At 39.1% G+C, this 16,988-nt stretch overlaps 2 protein-coding genes across 7 annotated transcripts in view; one reads left to right on the top strand and one right to left on the bottom strand.

Moving 5' to 3' along the window:
* cux1a (cut-like homeobox 1a) overlaps positions 1 to 14,284 on the top strand; it is a 119,460-nt gene extending 105,176 nt beyond the window's left edge. For all 6 annotated transcript variants that reach the window (XM_042732818.1, XM_042732820.1, XM_042732821.1 and 3 more), the window contains 4 exons: positions 1,623 to 1,901; positions 4,244 to 4,432; positions 7,964 to 8,258; positions 9,255 to 14,284. In XM_042732818.1, coding sequence (XP_042588752.1) covers positions 1,623 to 1,901; positions 4,244 to 4,432; positions 7,964 to 8,258; positions 9,255 to 9,702 — 1,211 coding nt within the window. In that variant the 3' untranslated portion in view covers positions 9,703 to 14,284. The remainder of the gene's footprint in view (positions 1 to 1,622; positions 1,902 to 4,243; positions 4,433 to 7,963; positions 8,259 to 9,254) is intronic.
* A 506-nt stretch (positions 14,285 to 14,790) lies between these two features.
* Positions 14,791 to 16,791, bottom strand: LOC122138724 (dnaJ-like chaperone JEM1). Its single transcript, XM_042732824.1, has one exon. The coding sequence runs from the start codon at positions 16,746 to 16,748 to the stop codon at positions 15,687 to 15,689; it is 1,062 nt and encodes a 353-aa protein (XP_042588758.1). The 5' UTR covers positions 16,749 to 16,791; the 3' UTR covers positions 14,791 to 15,686.
* Between the last annotated feature and the right edge of the window lie 197 nt (positions 16,792 to 16,988).

Genomic DNA, 16,988 nt, shown 5'->3' with positions numbered 1-16,988 from the left:
AATCCCATCATGCATCAAAATAAGGGCTGGACAGATGTAGGCTTTCACATTTGTGCCGCTTATTCCGGCTCTGTGTGTGTGTGCTCGGCCACATGCGTAGCTGCATTAACCAGCTGTGTGTCCAGATGTGGCCACCCCTCCCGTCCTCTTTATCACACGCATACGCACTGGTTACTTGCAGCATGTCACGCAGGAACATCCTGTCATTCCCGCTCGTGTCCCTAAAACACCTCCTTCCTCCCTCGCTCCCCTCCCACACACACACACACACACACAGACCATGCCGCCAGTCAAACTGTCACCAGGCTGTGCGTGGTCTTGCTGCAGATCTGATATGACTGCCTGCTCCCCGCCTTGAGCGCCCTGCTCTCTGTTTGCCGTGTCCCCCAGCTCAGCAGGCAGCTAATCCAAACTGACGCTCCCTCCCGATGCTCTCTTCACCACCAGCACTGCACTGCACTGCCACAGCCAACGAATCTGAAATAGAGGGGTAGAGGAAGATGGGAAATGAAAGGAAAGAGTATTAGAGAGAGTGTTGGGTGCTTGAAGTCTGTGTGTTAAAGGAATAATAATTTACTTCAAATGAAAATTTGGTCATTATTTAATTGCCCTTATGTCACTACAAACATGTATGGCTTTCTATTTTCCTTTAAACAGAAATTGTATAGTTTGTTTCGCTCTCTCTCTTTTTTTGTTAGTTTGTGGATGAGATTACAGTTTAAGCTCTTACATTTCAAAGGCTGCATTTATACAGTAAAAATACAGTACAAAGCTAACATAAAAAATTTAAATATTATAAAGAACAGCTTTCAATTTTTATGTATTTTAAAATGTAATTTTAATTCTGTGATTTATTCCTTTTCTTTCTGAAACCATTCTAATATGCTGATTCTGTGGTCAAGAAACATTTCGCATTGTTGTCAATTATTATCAAAACAGGTATATTATACGCAATATTTTTGTGGAAACATTTATTTTTTTCTGTGTTCTTTGATGAATAGAAAGTTCAGCATTTATTTCAAATAGAAATCTAGTAATGTTATTAATTTCTTTACTGTCACTTTTGATCAATTTACAGCATCCTTGCTGAATAAAAGTATTAATTAAAAAAAATTAAAAACTGATTCCAGCTTTGAATTTTAGTCTTGCAGCTTGGAGATTCTTCCAAACAAACAAACAAAAAAAATCTGTTTCATAGAAGAATGTCATACAGGTTTGGAACAACATGAGGGTGAATAAATTATGACAGAAATTTTATTTTTGGGTGAACTGTGCCTTTAAACACAGAAATGCGTGTTATTGGAGGAGCTATCTTGGTACATACCATTATTAATTCTCAGAACACCAAACGCGTTTGTCTCTCTTCCTCGTTAATTTATTTGTCTCATTATGCTTCAAGAGAAGCTGTGACTTGGCATGACATGATGCATCTGTCACTGTCCATCACTTCCTGTTGCTGAGCAGGAAGACCTTGGTTGGGGTTACGGTTTCATTGGGTACTCGCTCCATATTTAGACAGATCTTCATTCGGGCCTTCTGTCAATAAGTAATGCCCAGCCAACGGACGAGCTCACGTGCTGCATTGGCGCAACGTCTTAATTCTGTTCCTCTCGTTTCCATAGAGATTACTCCGAAGACCTCGGCCAGCTGCAGTCCTGCCCCAGAATCCCCTCTGAGTTCAGCCGAGGAGTCTGTCAAAAGCCAGCAGGAGGAGCAGATGTGCCGAGCGTCCATCCAGGAGCCCAGCGAAACTTCCGAGTCCCAGCCCGGCACACCTCTACCATTACCTCTGCCGGGACACTCGGGGCTCAGCATACAAGAGATGGTAGCGATGTCGCCCGAGCTGGACACCTACGCCATCACTAAGAAAGTGAAAGAAGTTCTAACAGATAACAACCTCGGTGAGTGAGTGAAAAAACAGTGGTGCCCAGTGTACTTCAGTGTGAACGAAATATGGACTAGCTGCAGTCGAATCCATCATTTCAAGTAGTTTAGCTAAAATGAAGCTACCGTTCTGAAAAATTTGTTACCTACACTGCCGTTCAAAAGTTTGGGATCAGTATTTATTTTATTTTTTTTAAGAATTTAAAGAAATTAATACTTTTATTCAGGATGTTTTAAACTGATAAAAAGAAAAAAATATATATATATTTATATATATATATATATATATATATATATATATATATATATATATATATATAATATTAAGCAGCACAACTGTTTCCAACATTGATAATAAGTCAGTATATTGAAAATTCAGAATGATCGGAGTACTGGAGTAATGGCTGATGAAAATTCAGCTTTTCATCATAAGAATAAATTATATTTTAAAGTATAATAAAATAAAGAACTGTTGTTTTAAATTGTTATAATATTTCAAAATATTACTGTTTTTTTTCTCCTCTATTTTTGCCCAAATAAATGCCGCCTTGATGAGCAAAAGTTTTAATGTTAAAAAACATTAAAAATCTTGTTTATCCCAAACTTTTGAACACAGTTTTTGCTATTTTTGTTATGTTTTTGATGCCATGTTTTGTTTATTTGATTGATCATTTTTATATATAAATTCTAAAATATAATTATAAATAATATTATAAAATAATTTAAATATAATATTTAAATATATATAAAAAAATACATTTTAAGAATTTTAAATAACTTAAAAATATTTAAGAATTATATATTAGTTGGTAGTTGTGGTCAGGCATAAAAAAGTACTTATTTCCGCACAAATATATATTTGCTAACACTTGCTTACACTTATGCTTGCTTCACTTGCTTACAAACCATAGTAATGCTTAATTTCTGAGTGATTTCAGTTCATTTAAATCAGTCAAACTGGTTCCCAAATGGTCTGAATAATTCATTAGCGATTTGGTGAAAGTGATTTATTAAAATCCTTATCTAGTAAACCACAGTCTACTGGAAATGTCATGGAAATTCATCGCTCAAAAAAAAAAAAAAACTGATATAAAATAGACTGATTTGCTAAATGATTCAGACTTCTGAATACCACTGTCCATTATTCCATAAATTTGACTCATTATTAGATGCAGTACATGGTGTATTTTGTCCTAGAGAGACAATACATAATAATAATGTCTCTCCACATGAGAGGACAGGTGGAGGACAGGTTGGCCCTCCTTTAGCACTTAATGGCCGCCACTACGACTGTCTCAATGTCCCTGCCATAATTAATGAGAGGTCGAATGAGAATGTCACACTGGACACAGCTACTTTCTCCTTCACCGTTTGTTTTAACTTGCACCATCCGTTGTCCTCATGTTCAAAAGAGACACTTTGTCTTTGTGTTCACACTTTCTTCTTTTAAACTCATGTGATCACACACAATAAAACAATGGAGAATGCGGATATATCGCGCAGACGATACCTCAGCGTGATACTGTGACAGTCTCTTTCATCTCACAGAGTCTCATTTCCCGACGCGATTTTTGTCTCGGGAGCAACAAAGATTTGTTGTGCTCTGTAGTGGTATTGACCTGTATAAAGTGCAGAATGTAAAGACAGCTGTGTTGATACGAGTCTGTAGGGACAGAGAGAAGTAAACTTCTGGGATCGCAGGCTTTTGTTTTACTCTGGGGAACGTTTCCTTTTTGAACATAGACAGATCGCAGTTATTGTCAAGAGGATTCAGGTGCCTTTTGTTTGGAGTGAAAAAAAAATCGTTGAAAGCTTAAGCGGCCGATGAAAACTGTTTGAAAGCACCTCGTCTTAAAGGTGGAGGTTAAAAGTGAAATCAGCAGAGCGTGTTTGATCAAACTTTGATGTCACAACACAATAAAAACATGTTCTTAAGAGCTCTTTATTTTTTAATAATAATATTGGCCCAAAATAAATGAAATGTATCTGGCCTCAAAACATATTTGGACAATTCAGACACATGAATGAATGTTTTCTATTGTATAACAAAACCAAAGGGCTTATCGGCAGCATTCTCGTGTGAAGGTTTCTTAAGGAATACGATCGTTTGTGTTTGCTTTTCAAACCATGAAAGCAGTTTAAAAGCACCTTTTCTTAAAGGTGGAGGTTAAAAGCAAAATCATCAGAGCTTGTTTGATCAAACTTGATGCCACAATAAAAACATGTTCATATGTTGCACAAAGTACTTCAAGTAAAACAATTCTTAATAATAAAACGATTGTTAACAAGTATTTGGACCATTTCTGGTTGTCCAACGTTGATTCATATGAAGTTTCCTTGACAAATGCGATATATACAGGTCAGCGTCTGTTTGGCGAGAGCATCCTGGGTTTGACGCAGGGCTCCGTGTCTGATCTGCTGGCCCGGCCCAAGCCCTGGCACAAGCTCAGTCTGAAGGGTCGAGAGCCGTTCGTACGCATGCAGCTGTGGCTGAACGACCCGCGGAACGTGGAGAAGCTCATGGACATGAAGCGGATGGAAAAGAAAGGTAATCTCCTTCCTTTGAAGGCGTCTGTCTGGCAGCACACCAACAAACACCTGTTTGCAATTGTCTGTGTTGTTTCAGAATGTTTTTATTTCAGTGTTTATTAAAGTGCTTCACAGTTTGTTCAGTGTCGGCTTAGTTGGCAGGTCTTTTTAGGATGTTTAAAAGACGGCTGTCTGGTGTGGAATTTTATTTGTTTTTTGGTGTTTTTTTTTTTCTTTCGACAATGGAGCTGTGTTGCAGCAGTTTGCCTGGACCGTAGTGCTCATTTGAGTTGCGTTTCCAGTTTCCTTTTGACTAACAAAATGCTGGTGCTGATTCTGGGGCGGTTCCATGTAAAGAAAAAGCGGCTCATGGACGGATTTATTGGTTTTAGCCACTTTAAACCTGCTAGTTTCAAACCAGGAACTGCTAACGTCAGTATCCAGGGTGCAGGATAATGTCCTCACCACATTTTGTTTTCAAAACCTCAATCCAGCCACATTCACAGAAAACTACATGGTGCTTTTTTGACTATTTTTGTCGGTCTGCAAAACTATTTCAGCCACCGTAAAATCGTATATAATGTGTTTTTTTCCGAATGTTTTTTGTAAAGTGATTGATGTATTATATTCAAACAGCTTCTGCCAGTTACATCAGATTTTGTGTCATAAAGACACTGAATTACACTTCAAAAGTTTGGGTTTGGTAAGATTTATTAATGTTTTTGAAAGAAATCTAAAGTTGCATTTATTTGATCAAAAATACAGTAAGGTACAGTAATATTGTGAATTATTATTGTATTTTAAAATAACTGATTCCTTTTTTTAATATTAAAATGTTATTGATTCCTGTGATGGAAAAGCTGAATTTTCATCATCATAACTCCAGTCTTCAGTGTCACATGATCCTTCAGAAATCATTACACTCTGCTGATTTTGTGCTTAAGAAATATTTTTCATTATTACCATTGTTGAAAACATTGTTGTTTTCAGGATTGTTTTGGTGATCGAAGTTCAAATGTACATAGAAATTCTAAAAATAACTGTATGTTTTAAAATATAAATCTCAATGAACAAAAATACTTTAATTAAAACATTCATTAGAAACATTATAAATCCTTACTGTCACTTTCGATCCATGAATGCATCCTTGCTGAATAAACAACATAATCATTTGAATTGAAATATAAATGAGTTTACTTGTTACATTTTCAAAACTACAAGTTAAATTTGTATACGAAAGCTTAATCTGTCTTACATTTTTCCAGTAACAGAAAAAAGCCCAACAATTGTGTATTCTCATGCACAGCCATCGCAGATCGTCAGTACCTTGGTCATGTGTCCATATTTACATGCAGCACCTGCTAATTATCGCCAATTGTGCAATTGTACTTATCCAGTATTGATTCAGCCGGCGCAGAAGTTGCAGAAAACAATCTTTAAGCTGCCTCTCGTCAGTGTGCGTCTCTTTAATGTGAAGAGATCTGCGAGATGCCCGAGACGAGGCGGTCACGCGGAGGAAGGCCTGATGGGCTGTTTGATTGCTCTTTTTTTTCCATCTTTAATAGCCCAGATGTGTCCTCTGGCTGCCGAATAGGCCGCACATGCTCTGTGTGGCCGCTCATCGCTCCGCTGTCTGGATTGATGAGGGTGGGAGATGTCATTTCTGTGATCGGCTGTGACAGGCTGACGGCTCTGTGGGGCTGGCTTACTTAAAGTCCACTGCACCCAGCGCCGGGCCCGTGCGCCTGCGAGCTTGCAGCAGGCCAAGTGAACATTCCTGGAGTCATTAGGCCTGTTTAACACTCCTCTCGGGCTAAAAGTGACATTACTGGTGCTCCCTTGGTGATGATGACGATGATGGTTTTGTTGTGAGTCAGGCTTTGCGGTTCGTGGCGAAACTTGGGGGGACCTCCTCATTAGAGTGAAACTGGCTCCACCATTTACCCCTAAAGCCCACTGTGCGCTTGCCAGAGACAGAAAGCAACAGCTTTGCTGTCGTGTTCTCTCTCTCTGTTTTTGTCTCTCTCCACCTCGCTGTCTTTTGCTTGAGCTTTTCAGAAAAGAGAATGAATTTGACCTCGACGCTGGCTAGAGGCACAAAGCAAATTAGCCCTGCTTGGCCCTTGTTCTGAGAGTTTTGGCCACCAGCGGAATCTTTTACCATTGCTGTTGCCAAAGGCTCCTCTTCAGCAGACACTGAAACGCAGCGGAAATGACAAATTTCACACGCAGCTGTGTAGTTTTTAATCAGGAAAAGGATATTAATGTGCTTGCTCTCTGTTTGTGTTCATGTAAGAACAAATAGAAAGACATTATACTGATGACTCAGTGTTATTGTTACTGGAATTTGTTTTCATTAAACTGTAAATTGTTCGTAGGAGAAGGAATTCCAGGCGTTTTGAGAATATTTGGGCCTAGTTGGGCCAGGAATTCAGATTTGCACTTAGCACTGGGGAACTGAACTCTTTAGCACTGATACTTTTATTTGTAATATTGTTAAATATAATTACAATTTAAAATAAATGCTTCTTATATTAATGTATCTTAAAAGGTAATTTAATCCTGTGATGCAAAGCTGAATTTACTCCAGTCTTCAGTCTCACGATCCTTTAGAAATTATTATAATATGCTAATTTGGTGCTCAAGAAACATATTATCATCAGTGCTGAATACAGCTTAATATTTTTGTGGAAACTGATACATTTTCTCAGGATTATTTTATGAATGTAAAGTTAAAAAGAACAGCATTTATTTTAAAAATTAGTCTTTAGCTACGTTACAAATGTCTTTACTGTCACTTTTGATTAAATTTATGTGCCCTTGTTAAACAAAAACAAATAATTGTTTCTAATTCTTAACAGTACAGTATCTGGAATTTTTACATCTACAGTGTAACTTTTTGACAGCTATTTACATTTACAAGAAAATGATGACATGAAGCAAAACGTTACTGCTTTGTGTGTCATTTTCAACCCAGTTTCACTGACATTTGCTAGAAAAAAATGTCATCCCTTCATGTTAAGAAGATTCATTGCTTTATTTGAATTAGTATAGTTTGCTAAACAGCAATGCTCGAAACAGAAACTGAATGTACAACAAATACAAAAACTTTGAAAGCTCTCAAATAATTAGGTCATTTTATAGTTTAGCCCTGGTGAATCTCCCATTTGTTTGTTGTTTTTTTAAATAATTATTTTTTAATTCTTACTTTTGTAATACTGATGTATGAGTCAAACTTACAAAGACCTCAGATGCAATAATAATATTTGTAATCAAAGACTGCCCCCTACTGACTAGAGAAAAAAATACAGCAATCATGCATTTTATCAACTGTAATTTAATCTACAGCATCTAACACATGCTGTTCAATAGGATGGTAACCAACATAGACATTGCCTCTAATATTAAAAGTATTGGCCAATCAATACGGGCCAGTACTTTTATTTCCTGTTCAGTGAATCAAATGAAGCATATTTCCCAGAACACATTTGATTATTTGTATGTATATTCGCTGATTGTATTTACAGCTGTCTCCATATGTGTTTTCCAGCCTACATGAAGAGGCGCCACAGCTCCATCGGTGAGAGTCATTCGCTGGAGACTACTCTGTCAGGAAGTGACCTCACTCAGGGCGCCAGCCCTCAAAACCTCTCCCAGCAGCAACAACAGCAGCATCAGCAGCCCCAGCTGAAGAAACCCCGTGTGGTGCTGGCTCCAGAAGAGAAGGAAGCTCTGAAGAGAGCCTACCAGCAGAAGCCTTACCCCTCCCCTAAAACCATCGAGGAGTTAGCGAGCCAGCTCAACCTTAAAACCAGCACGGTCATCAACTGGTTCCACAACTACAGGTACAGAGACGCTTTAACGCTTAAAGTTACTCACACTGGTGTGTAATGCTGGGTTCAATATAGTTAGAACTGCATCATCTTTAATTTCAAGTCTCTTTGAAAAGCCTGCTTTAAATTGTGTTGAGTTTAAAAACTAATCCGTAGTGATGAAGCAGACAAACAAACAGTGTTTCACTGATGCGATCTGGAACATCATTTACTTTGTTTATTACATGTGCAAATTGGTGGGTGGGGCTAAAGTGTCCTTGATGTAGAAGTAGGTGTTGATCTGCAGAGGTAGTATGACTGTTCTGACTGTGAAACAATGAGCCGGGCCAGTGTTGCCACCTTGTGGACAAACTTATTCAAAAGCCTTACATTATAAGGTGCTGAGGAACTTGCCCTCAGCTTCTTTGTCTTTGTGTGTTACAAAAATTGGGCTACATGCTTACAGTACACACGTACCGTGCTGATGAAGCAATTAGGCTCTACCCTAATGTACGTGTAAAACCCAAGTATACTTTGAGCTTTAGCTTAAGTGATAGTTCACCCAAAAATGAAAGTTCTGTCATTGATTACTCACTCTCATGTCGTTCCAAACCCTTAAGCCCTTTGTTTATCTTCGGAACACAAATTAAGATATTTTTTAAGAAATCTGAGAGCTTTCTGACCTTGCATAGACAGCAATGGAACTTCCACGTTCAAGGTCCAGAAAGGTAGTAAGGACATCGTTAAAATAGTCCATGTGACATCAGTAGTTCAATCGTAATGTTACGAAAGTGTTGAATAAAGTCGTTTTTTTTTTTTTTCTTTATGCACAAAAAGTGCTCTCGTAGCTTCAACATTAAGATTGAACAACTGATGTCACATGGTGGACTATTTTAATGATGTCCTTGCTCAACCCAACATAAGCATGAGTAATTAATGACAGAATTTTCATTTTTGGGTGAGCTATCTCTTTACACATCCAGCTGCCTTTGTTCCTTTTCTCACAAGTCTTGTTCGTTGTTCCCACAGATCCCGTATCCGGCGAGAGCTCTTTATCGAAGAGATCCAGGCAGCAGCCGGCGAAGGCGGGTCCCCCTCAGCACGGCCCGGGAAGTCTGGGGGCGAGGGAGACAACAGCTGCGATGGCACCGAGTCTGACAGCACCGCGGAGGGCCGACCGAGCGGCTCCGAGGAGCGCAAGGGCCTCCTGGAGAGTCCCAGCCTCAGCCACAGAGACGAAGAGGGCGAGGCCGAGTTCCCCAGCGCCTCGGGCACCAGCAGGCCACGAGGAGGCATCATAGACAGCCTATTCGGCATCCCCGAGTCCATATCCGCCGCCGCTACTGCCGCCGCACCCCCCTGCCGAAACCCAAAGGACAGCAGTCTGCGCAAGAAGAAAGCAGCCAACCTCAACAACATCATCCACAGGCTGGAGAAAGCGGCGAACCGCGACGAGCCTCACGAATGGGAGTTCTGAGGCGCTGCCATGTTGTTGTTGTTTTATTCTCACTTTGTCCCTCACTGAGCTAACCCGGCCAAGCCTGGTGCACACACAACACCGGTTAACCCAAGGGTTTTCGATTCGCTGTTTAGAAGTGGGCTATCAGAGACAAGAACAAGAAAAGGAAACAAGTTTTTAGTCTGTTTATTTTGTGAAGCACTTAACGGCCCTGCTGGCCACAGGGCTGTGACACCATTGGCTAATGGTGAAGACACAAAACTGAAAAGCACAGGAGAGGGAGCGTTCCCACAAAATATTCTCAAGACTGGCGACAGTCTCAAAAAACAAAAACAAATACACATTATGATATCACAGTGTCTCTATTTCTAATAGAGACGTTCTCACCAACAAGCTGAATAACTGTTACAATTATTTATCAGTTCTCAAGAGTCTTGGGAGTTTCCTCTTTTGTATCACACATGCTTCGGCCGTCAGCAGAGACTAGTTCGAACCGGTTTCAAACCAAAAGTCAAGCATTTAAAAGCAAGTGTTGGCTGAAGGAACACGGGTGCACCGTCCCACCTGCCTCTCCCTCCCTACCCCAGAGGAGGCCATCCAATGGCTATGCAACTCTAGTACACAATGGATTCCAGCGTAATGGAACCCGCATTATTTTCACAGTTCGGAAGCTTCTCCGATGCGAGAAGAAAATCCTTTTTATAGCAATTAAGTTGCCACCGAGAGATTGCACAGTCAGTTGACTCTAAACAGCACTCCTTTTGATTTTACACGCCAACGGCCTAAAAGAGAAAAAAAAAATCATGCGAACAAAAAATGATCGTCGTAAATAAGAATCCACGATCACGCAAAAATGCATACTGTTGTTGTAAGGTCGACGCAAATGGGAGACTGGAGTAATTTCGTAACTCGATAGCTAAGTGTCAATTTTTAACGTTATTTAGGTCTCTTGTAAGGGTAGCGCTCGTTTATTTTTTCCCATAGCTTTAATCGCCTCCGCGACTTGCGTTTTGAAGCCCGCGGAGGTCTTGTTTAATAATAAACGTCATTTTAGGCCAAAACAAAGACAGGTAAGGTAGTGAAGAAAAAAAGGATTTGTACAGTACTTTGAGTAAATATTCCTGACAAGATATTTTTTAAAGAGAATGAACAAGCCTGATTTTTATCCTCTTATAATAGAACCATACATCAGAGACCTCTAATCAAGTTGGGCGGTTTGGGCCCATAGAATTACAATTCTAATCCAATATCTATGGTGTTATAAATTCTAATTCTATGGTGTGGCCGTGGGCCACTGCACTGTATGGGCTGGTCCTCAGCACCAGGGTACCGGACGCTGAGTGTGGGGGAAACCCACCTAACCGATCGCTCTCGTGCAAACTCGAAACTTCAGGTTTTTCACCAACTTCTCCATTCACTGTTCACCCAACCGTATACAAGCTTTTCGTGGCGTCCGCAACATGTTCACGGCACGCATCTGTCCTCCGAGACGACTGGAAAAACTCCTTACGAAACGGACTTGTTTTGTTTTTTCTTCATACTGTATATGACTGAGGACTCGGACACATTTTCATCTACATTTCTTGTTTAACACATTTAAAAAAAAAAGAGGAAAATATGTAGATTGTGAATGAAAAGTTCTTGTAACGTTAGCAAGCTGAGGTGAATCTCTACACTCGCGCATCAGAGGACGCGGCAAGGACTCTGCACCTCTGTAGAAACGTTCTTTCTCTCCTGAAACACCTTTCGAAGCCTGCTCACCTTTCACCTCCTGCCCTTGTGTCATTGTATGCAGTTTATTTTGTGAACGAAAGCGCAGATCGGTGGTGCCACGCGCTCATCAGCGTGCGAACCTTGAGTGTGAGGGTGTTTGTGTGTGTGTGATTGTTGACAAGAGCGATTTATATTTGTATATTACTACTACTACTCGCCACAGGCAGTGGAAGCAAACACCTCCTCACGTCCCTAAGCTATTTAGCAGTCCTGCAGCATATCACATAGTACATTTAAGTTCTTTTTATTTACACGCATAAACTAATGGTAGATATTTTTTTGTTTGTTGGTGTGGTTTGCTTATTTATAGATGCTGTCTTTTACATATTGATGTCTTATATTGTTATACGTGTTCTTTTTTTTGTGTAATGGAAGGGACTATAAAAGGTCAGGTTACATATTTTTAGACTAATAGACTGCCGGCAGTATTGGATTACATTTAAATGATGTACTTTTGATACATGTCTATTGATTAATTCTGAAGATTATCATTTTTTGATTATTATTTTTTTTTTTCATATATTTTACTCTGTTAGTGAGCTGGATGAACAGTTACTACATTGACAAAGGAAGCAGAATTCTATGTATTGCATTAATTATTTTAATTAGTACGCATTTTAGATGTTTTAACAATTTTTAAAGATGACATTTCAAGATGAATTGCGTCTGGTTGTATTCACTCTTAAAAAGGCAAACCGATCGATGCTCTTGAATTGGGTTTTCAGGTAATTAACCTGCGAACGTTCTGAGATTACGTACGTTTATAAATCGCAAACAAACTTAGTTGCTATAATGAGCCAGTGAACAACTGGTAGTTAACGTCACTGAAATTAGCTGTCGCTTTGAGCTGCACCTTGAGGAATTGGACTTTGTTTTTGTTTTGTTGTTTTTTTTAGTGGGAATGAAATTGCGTTAAAATTACGCCGACGATATCTTGAAGAACAACGTCGGCTTAAAACTACCTTTGGCCTTTTTATGCGTGCCACTGAATGATTCAAATCAAATTTGTCTCTTTAAGACCTAACGAAAGCACAGAGATACTTCATGAACCAATGTTTTTATCGGAATATACGAATAATATGTCGAAAGCCCGTGACTGTTTCTCGAACTTTCTCTCCACGTCTAACATTGGAGTGCCTTCACTGAAAACTGTTCGCTACTATAATCGCGTCGTCTTCATTCCAAATAAGTGATTGGAAGTATCGCGTGTCAGATCATACCATGTTTTAGCCATCTTCGCCAGCAAGTTTAATAATAAGGTCTCATCTAGTCTCAGGTCATAATATTCTGTACTTTTAAGGTGTCTGTATTGTTTTATCTGAGAGAAAACAGCTGTCCCAGGATTCGGACTTGGTTATTTAAAAAGAAAATGGTAATTTTGATCAGTTAATTTCACTTTTTTTGGTCCCAAATGTCGTTTTAATCATTTTTATGCATTCATTAGATGTTTTTGACCATGTTATTGTATTTTAACAGTAGGATTCCCCCATGCTGGAGGAAGTTCACATATGGATTTGGCGTGTGGAAACTCTTGAAATGATTTGTAGACTATACTGTAGTGTGGACCAAATTGTCAGAACCGACAAATCAACTTGCAAAGACTCTTTTCTGATCATGAACATGTGATTTCAATTGAACACAGACGAAGAAAAACACGTTTTGGAGCACATTCAAATCTGGTCTATATTAAGGACGCTTTTTTAAATGTCTGTCACGTTCTCACTGACTGAAACTGTAACCGTACTGTTGATATCATGGCATGAAACACTTAGAAGAACACTTGACGATTCTCAATGCAGACGTCCAGCACTTTCTCTCTGCTTTTTGCAAATATTTTTCTATGGAAAGTATTGCAGATGACTAAATAACACATCAACATACGACTGCACAGACAGCACGTTTATATGATTTCTTAAGAAAAAGACAAAAAAAGAAAAAAGAAAAACAAAGCAACAAAAAAAAGGATCATCATTATTGATATTACATTGGTAGTCACGAGTAGCATTAATGTAGATATTCGTCCGTAGCTTAGTTCGCTAGTGATGTCATAATTGTTACCTCGTTTATTCCCTCACACATTACGTCACTTCCTGAGACAGTATGTTCTTTCTTCACCTGAGACAGTATGTTCTGAACAGCCACAGTTTGTTTCATTGTATCCCAGATGGAGATTTTCTCTTTTTTTTTTCAAGTTGTGTAATTGTGTTACATGTGAGGCGAGCACGACGATTATACATCTGTCTCAGCGAGAGCAACACTTTAACCAAGTTATCACGATTCATTTCGACCAACAGCCTATGGAAGTGGGATGTCTTGATCTCTATCTCTCTCTGTTGTTGCTCTGTATGCTGTAATATGGCTAATATGAAGCCTTGTAATGAAATATGACAGGCAGCTCCCAACACAAGCTGGTATCCTATAGATTCTCCTTAGGTCTCTCAAAGCTCAGGTAGAACCTCGGTTTAGCACAGTCCTTTTGTCCATCAGTTTGTTGGTGACACTTTCCCTCTTACACCTGCTAATGACAGTTGTATGGTTTATTTTTCTATGTGTCATGGTTTTGAACCACAAGATGGAGCTGAATCCTCCATTTTACCCGAATAAAGACTCTTCCACTTTGTTCTCTTGATATGTATTTAGTTCGGTTGGTTTTTCCTTTGTGTATCATCATGTAGTCTTGTATTCTGTTCCCAGCGCTGTTACAGTTCTAATCCAAAATGGAAAAAGCAATATCACTGTTTGAAATTCATTATAATTATTATTATTATTCCTCATTACCACCATAGGTGTATTAACTGAAGTAAATATCTTTTGTACAAACACATTACCACTGTACTCTGCATTTCTTTGAGTATTTCTGATGTCAGGATTTTGAAGCCATGTTCAAGCAGCACAAAGCATGTGCAAACTACATCATTTGCATGATGTGTACATGTTTTTATGACTACAACACGTACATTATGGGGACATTTTAAGGGGCCAAATGAAACTACAACATACAGAGGTTTCAAAAATAAACATGTACTGCTAGAAATACCACACTTCCACACAAACAGAAGACAGTTACTGAAATCTTTTGAATAATTTATTTTCTCTCCACAGTATTCATATTCATCCATGTGTTTAAACAACCAGAAAGGCGCATTTAAATAGAATTATTGTCATTTCAGTATATCTCCATATCCATTCCAGTTTCAGATTGTTCCTTAACAGTTCACCAAGCACTCCTCCAGAAGATTTCCACCATTCTTCCAAGTGAATAAATTACACTAATTTACTTTTAAGTGACAGACATTTATTTTGTACACAATACTTGTCTTTTTTTCTAAAACTTAAGTTAGGGGCTCAGGTGAAGTGAAGCCAGACAAATAATAATAATGAACCAGTGACTGTTTTTACCACGGCCCTTTGTGCAAAATAATACTATCAGTGTTTACTAGCAGTTTAAATGATTATGCTCCATGCCTACACAAATCATACTTTTTGGAATACAGTATAACAGATGAGGTAGAGCACATAATTATATAGCAATAATGGCATCCATTATGATAGATAAACCATTTTCAGACATCATATTATCTTAGAAATTAAATTAAAACATTTAGGATCTAATACTCTGAATGTGTTTTGTTTTACACACACACACACACAATCGAATCTATACAGGATCTTATTCAAATAGCAAAGTCCTGTTTTATTTTCTAAAATTTAATTTCTAAAATAATATATTTTAATATTATAAAAAATAAAACAAGACTGGGGATGTGAGTAATGTTTTATTTGATTTTCAAATATTGTGTATACATATTAAAATAAGACTGATTTAGACTATTATAATAAAATCCAGTATAGATTTATGATGATTTTTATTAGTACCAATGTTTGTTTTGTTTTTAGCAGAGACTATGGTTACCATGGTGTGTGTTGGGGTGTATATAACAAACCCCACTTCAGTAAAATTATAACTGATTTACATAAAGGGTATATTAAAATTAGGAAATGGTTTAATAATATATTTATATTTTTATTATTAAAAAAAGTTATTTTTGCAAAACCATTACCTAATTTCAACATAGCCCTTATGTAAATCAGTTATAATTTTACTGAAGTGGGGTTTGTGGCAACATCTGGGGGGAAAGGTAAATATGATGTATCCGTACAGTATGTTTGTGGGTACAACTTTTAACTGTTAAAATGTGAGATATGCTTCAAGTATCCCTGTATCCTCTTCACTTGCTAGACTTCAGGCTAAATAAGATCATGGCCGCCATAGCCAGCATCATCCCTACAGCAATCTCCTTCAACCTGCCCAGTTTCATATCCTCAACCAGCTCCTTCTTTTTCCTGATGATCTCTTCTCTGCGCTGCCGGATCTCCTGCTCTCTTTTAAGCTGTTCTCCATAGTGTGATCTGATGAAGGCATCAAAGTCGAAGATGTTCTGCTGGGTGGCTCCCACAGACGGGGAGTGTCGGGTCCCGCTCTGCTGTCCTGAGGCTGGACTCTCCCTGGAGGTGGGTCTGCTGGATCCCTGCAGGTCAGCTTGACTCAGGATCCCACGGTCGTATTTCCTCCTCAGAGCTTTATTACCCAGGACGCTGTACGCCTCGCTGATCTGCGAGAACATGGACGCGGCCTCCTCGCTCCCTGCGTTCTTGTCTGGGTGATATATGAAGGACTGTTTATAGTAGGCAGTCTTGATTTGTGAGTGCGTGGCGGTTGGAGAAACTTCCAAAATATCATAATAAGCAGACTTTGATTTGTATAATGGGCTGCCTTTATCCTGTGTGCCACTATAAGCTCTGGTTAAAGACATAAACTGCCATAAATAATCATTTGGGGGTCCATAAAGCGTATTTTTATATGTGGACCTCCTCACCAGGCGCTTAAAGTGTGTGCCAGTATGGCTGGACAGGAGAGGGAGTTTCCCATGAGTTCCCAAACACGAGCTCCTCCAGGAGGACATATGAACTGGAGATGCCTTAGAGTTCGAGCCATGAGGGTCAGTCCGTGTACCGTTACTAATATCTCCAGAATGGAGGTCAAGCGGCACATCGCTACAAGCACAGGTAAAGAGTGAGAGCACAGTCCCTTCTGGAGTCTCCAGAGCTGCCGGTCTTTTAGCTGCTTCCACGCGGTCATTTCGACTCTCACAGAGCTGTGGTGAATTTATTAAAGCTGCAACATACGCTACCGTTGAAACCGGTTCACCGTCTTTATCCAAAAGCGGGAGATTTTTCGGTTTTAAAAGCTTGTAAGCCCCTTTCCCGAACCGCAGTCTGACCTCCGCCATTGCGCAGAGATCAACTGAAGAATCTGTTTCCGCTCACGGCAAATTGACTAATCAGAATTGAGCTTCTTTGCAGGTTGAGTGAAATTTGGCCAATGCCGTGCGAGAAGAGTATTTCCAGGCAAGCGATTGGTGGGGCATTAAGGCTGTTGGAACGTTGTAATAATTACATAATAAACAATGTAGATACTGTAGTATTAGGGTCATGCCTAAAATTTCAGTTCCTTCTGTAGTTCGAAATCT

This window comes from Cyprinus carpio, chromosome B10 (assembly GCF_018340385.1).
Source record: "Cyprinus carpio isolate SPL01 chromosome B10, ASM1834038v1, whole genome shotgun sequence".
NCBI lineage: Eukaryota > Metazoa > Chordata > Actinopteri > Cypriniformes > Cyprinidae > Cyprinus > Cyprinus carpio.
This window is presented reverse-complemented; position numbering and strand designations above follow the sequence as displayed.

What these genes read in the sequence shown, in the direction of transcription:
- LOC122138724 (XM_042732824.1), bottom strand. Translation starts at nt 16,748, where the DNA reads ATGGCGGAGGTCAGACTGCGGTTCGGGAAAGGGGCTTACAAGCTTTTA.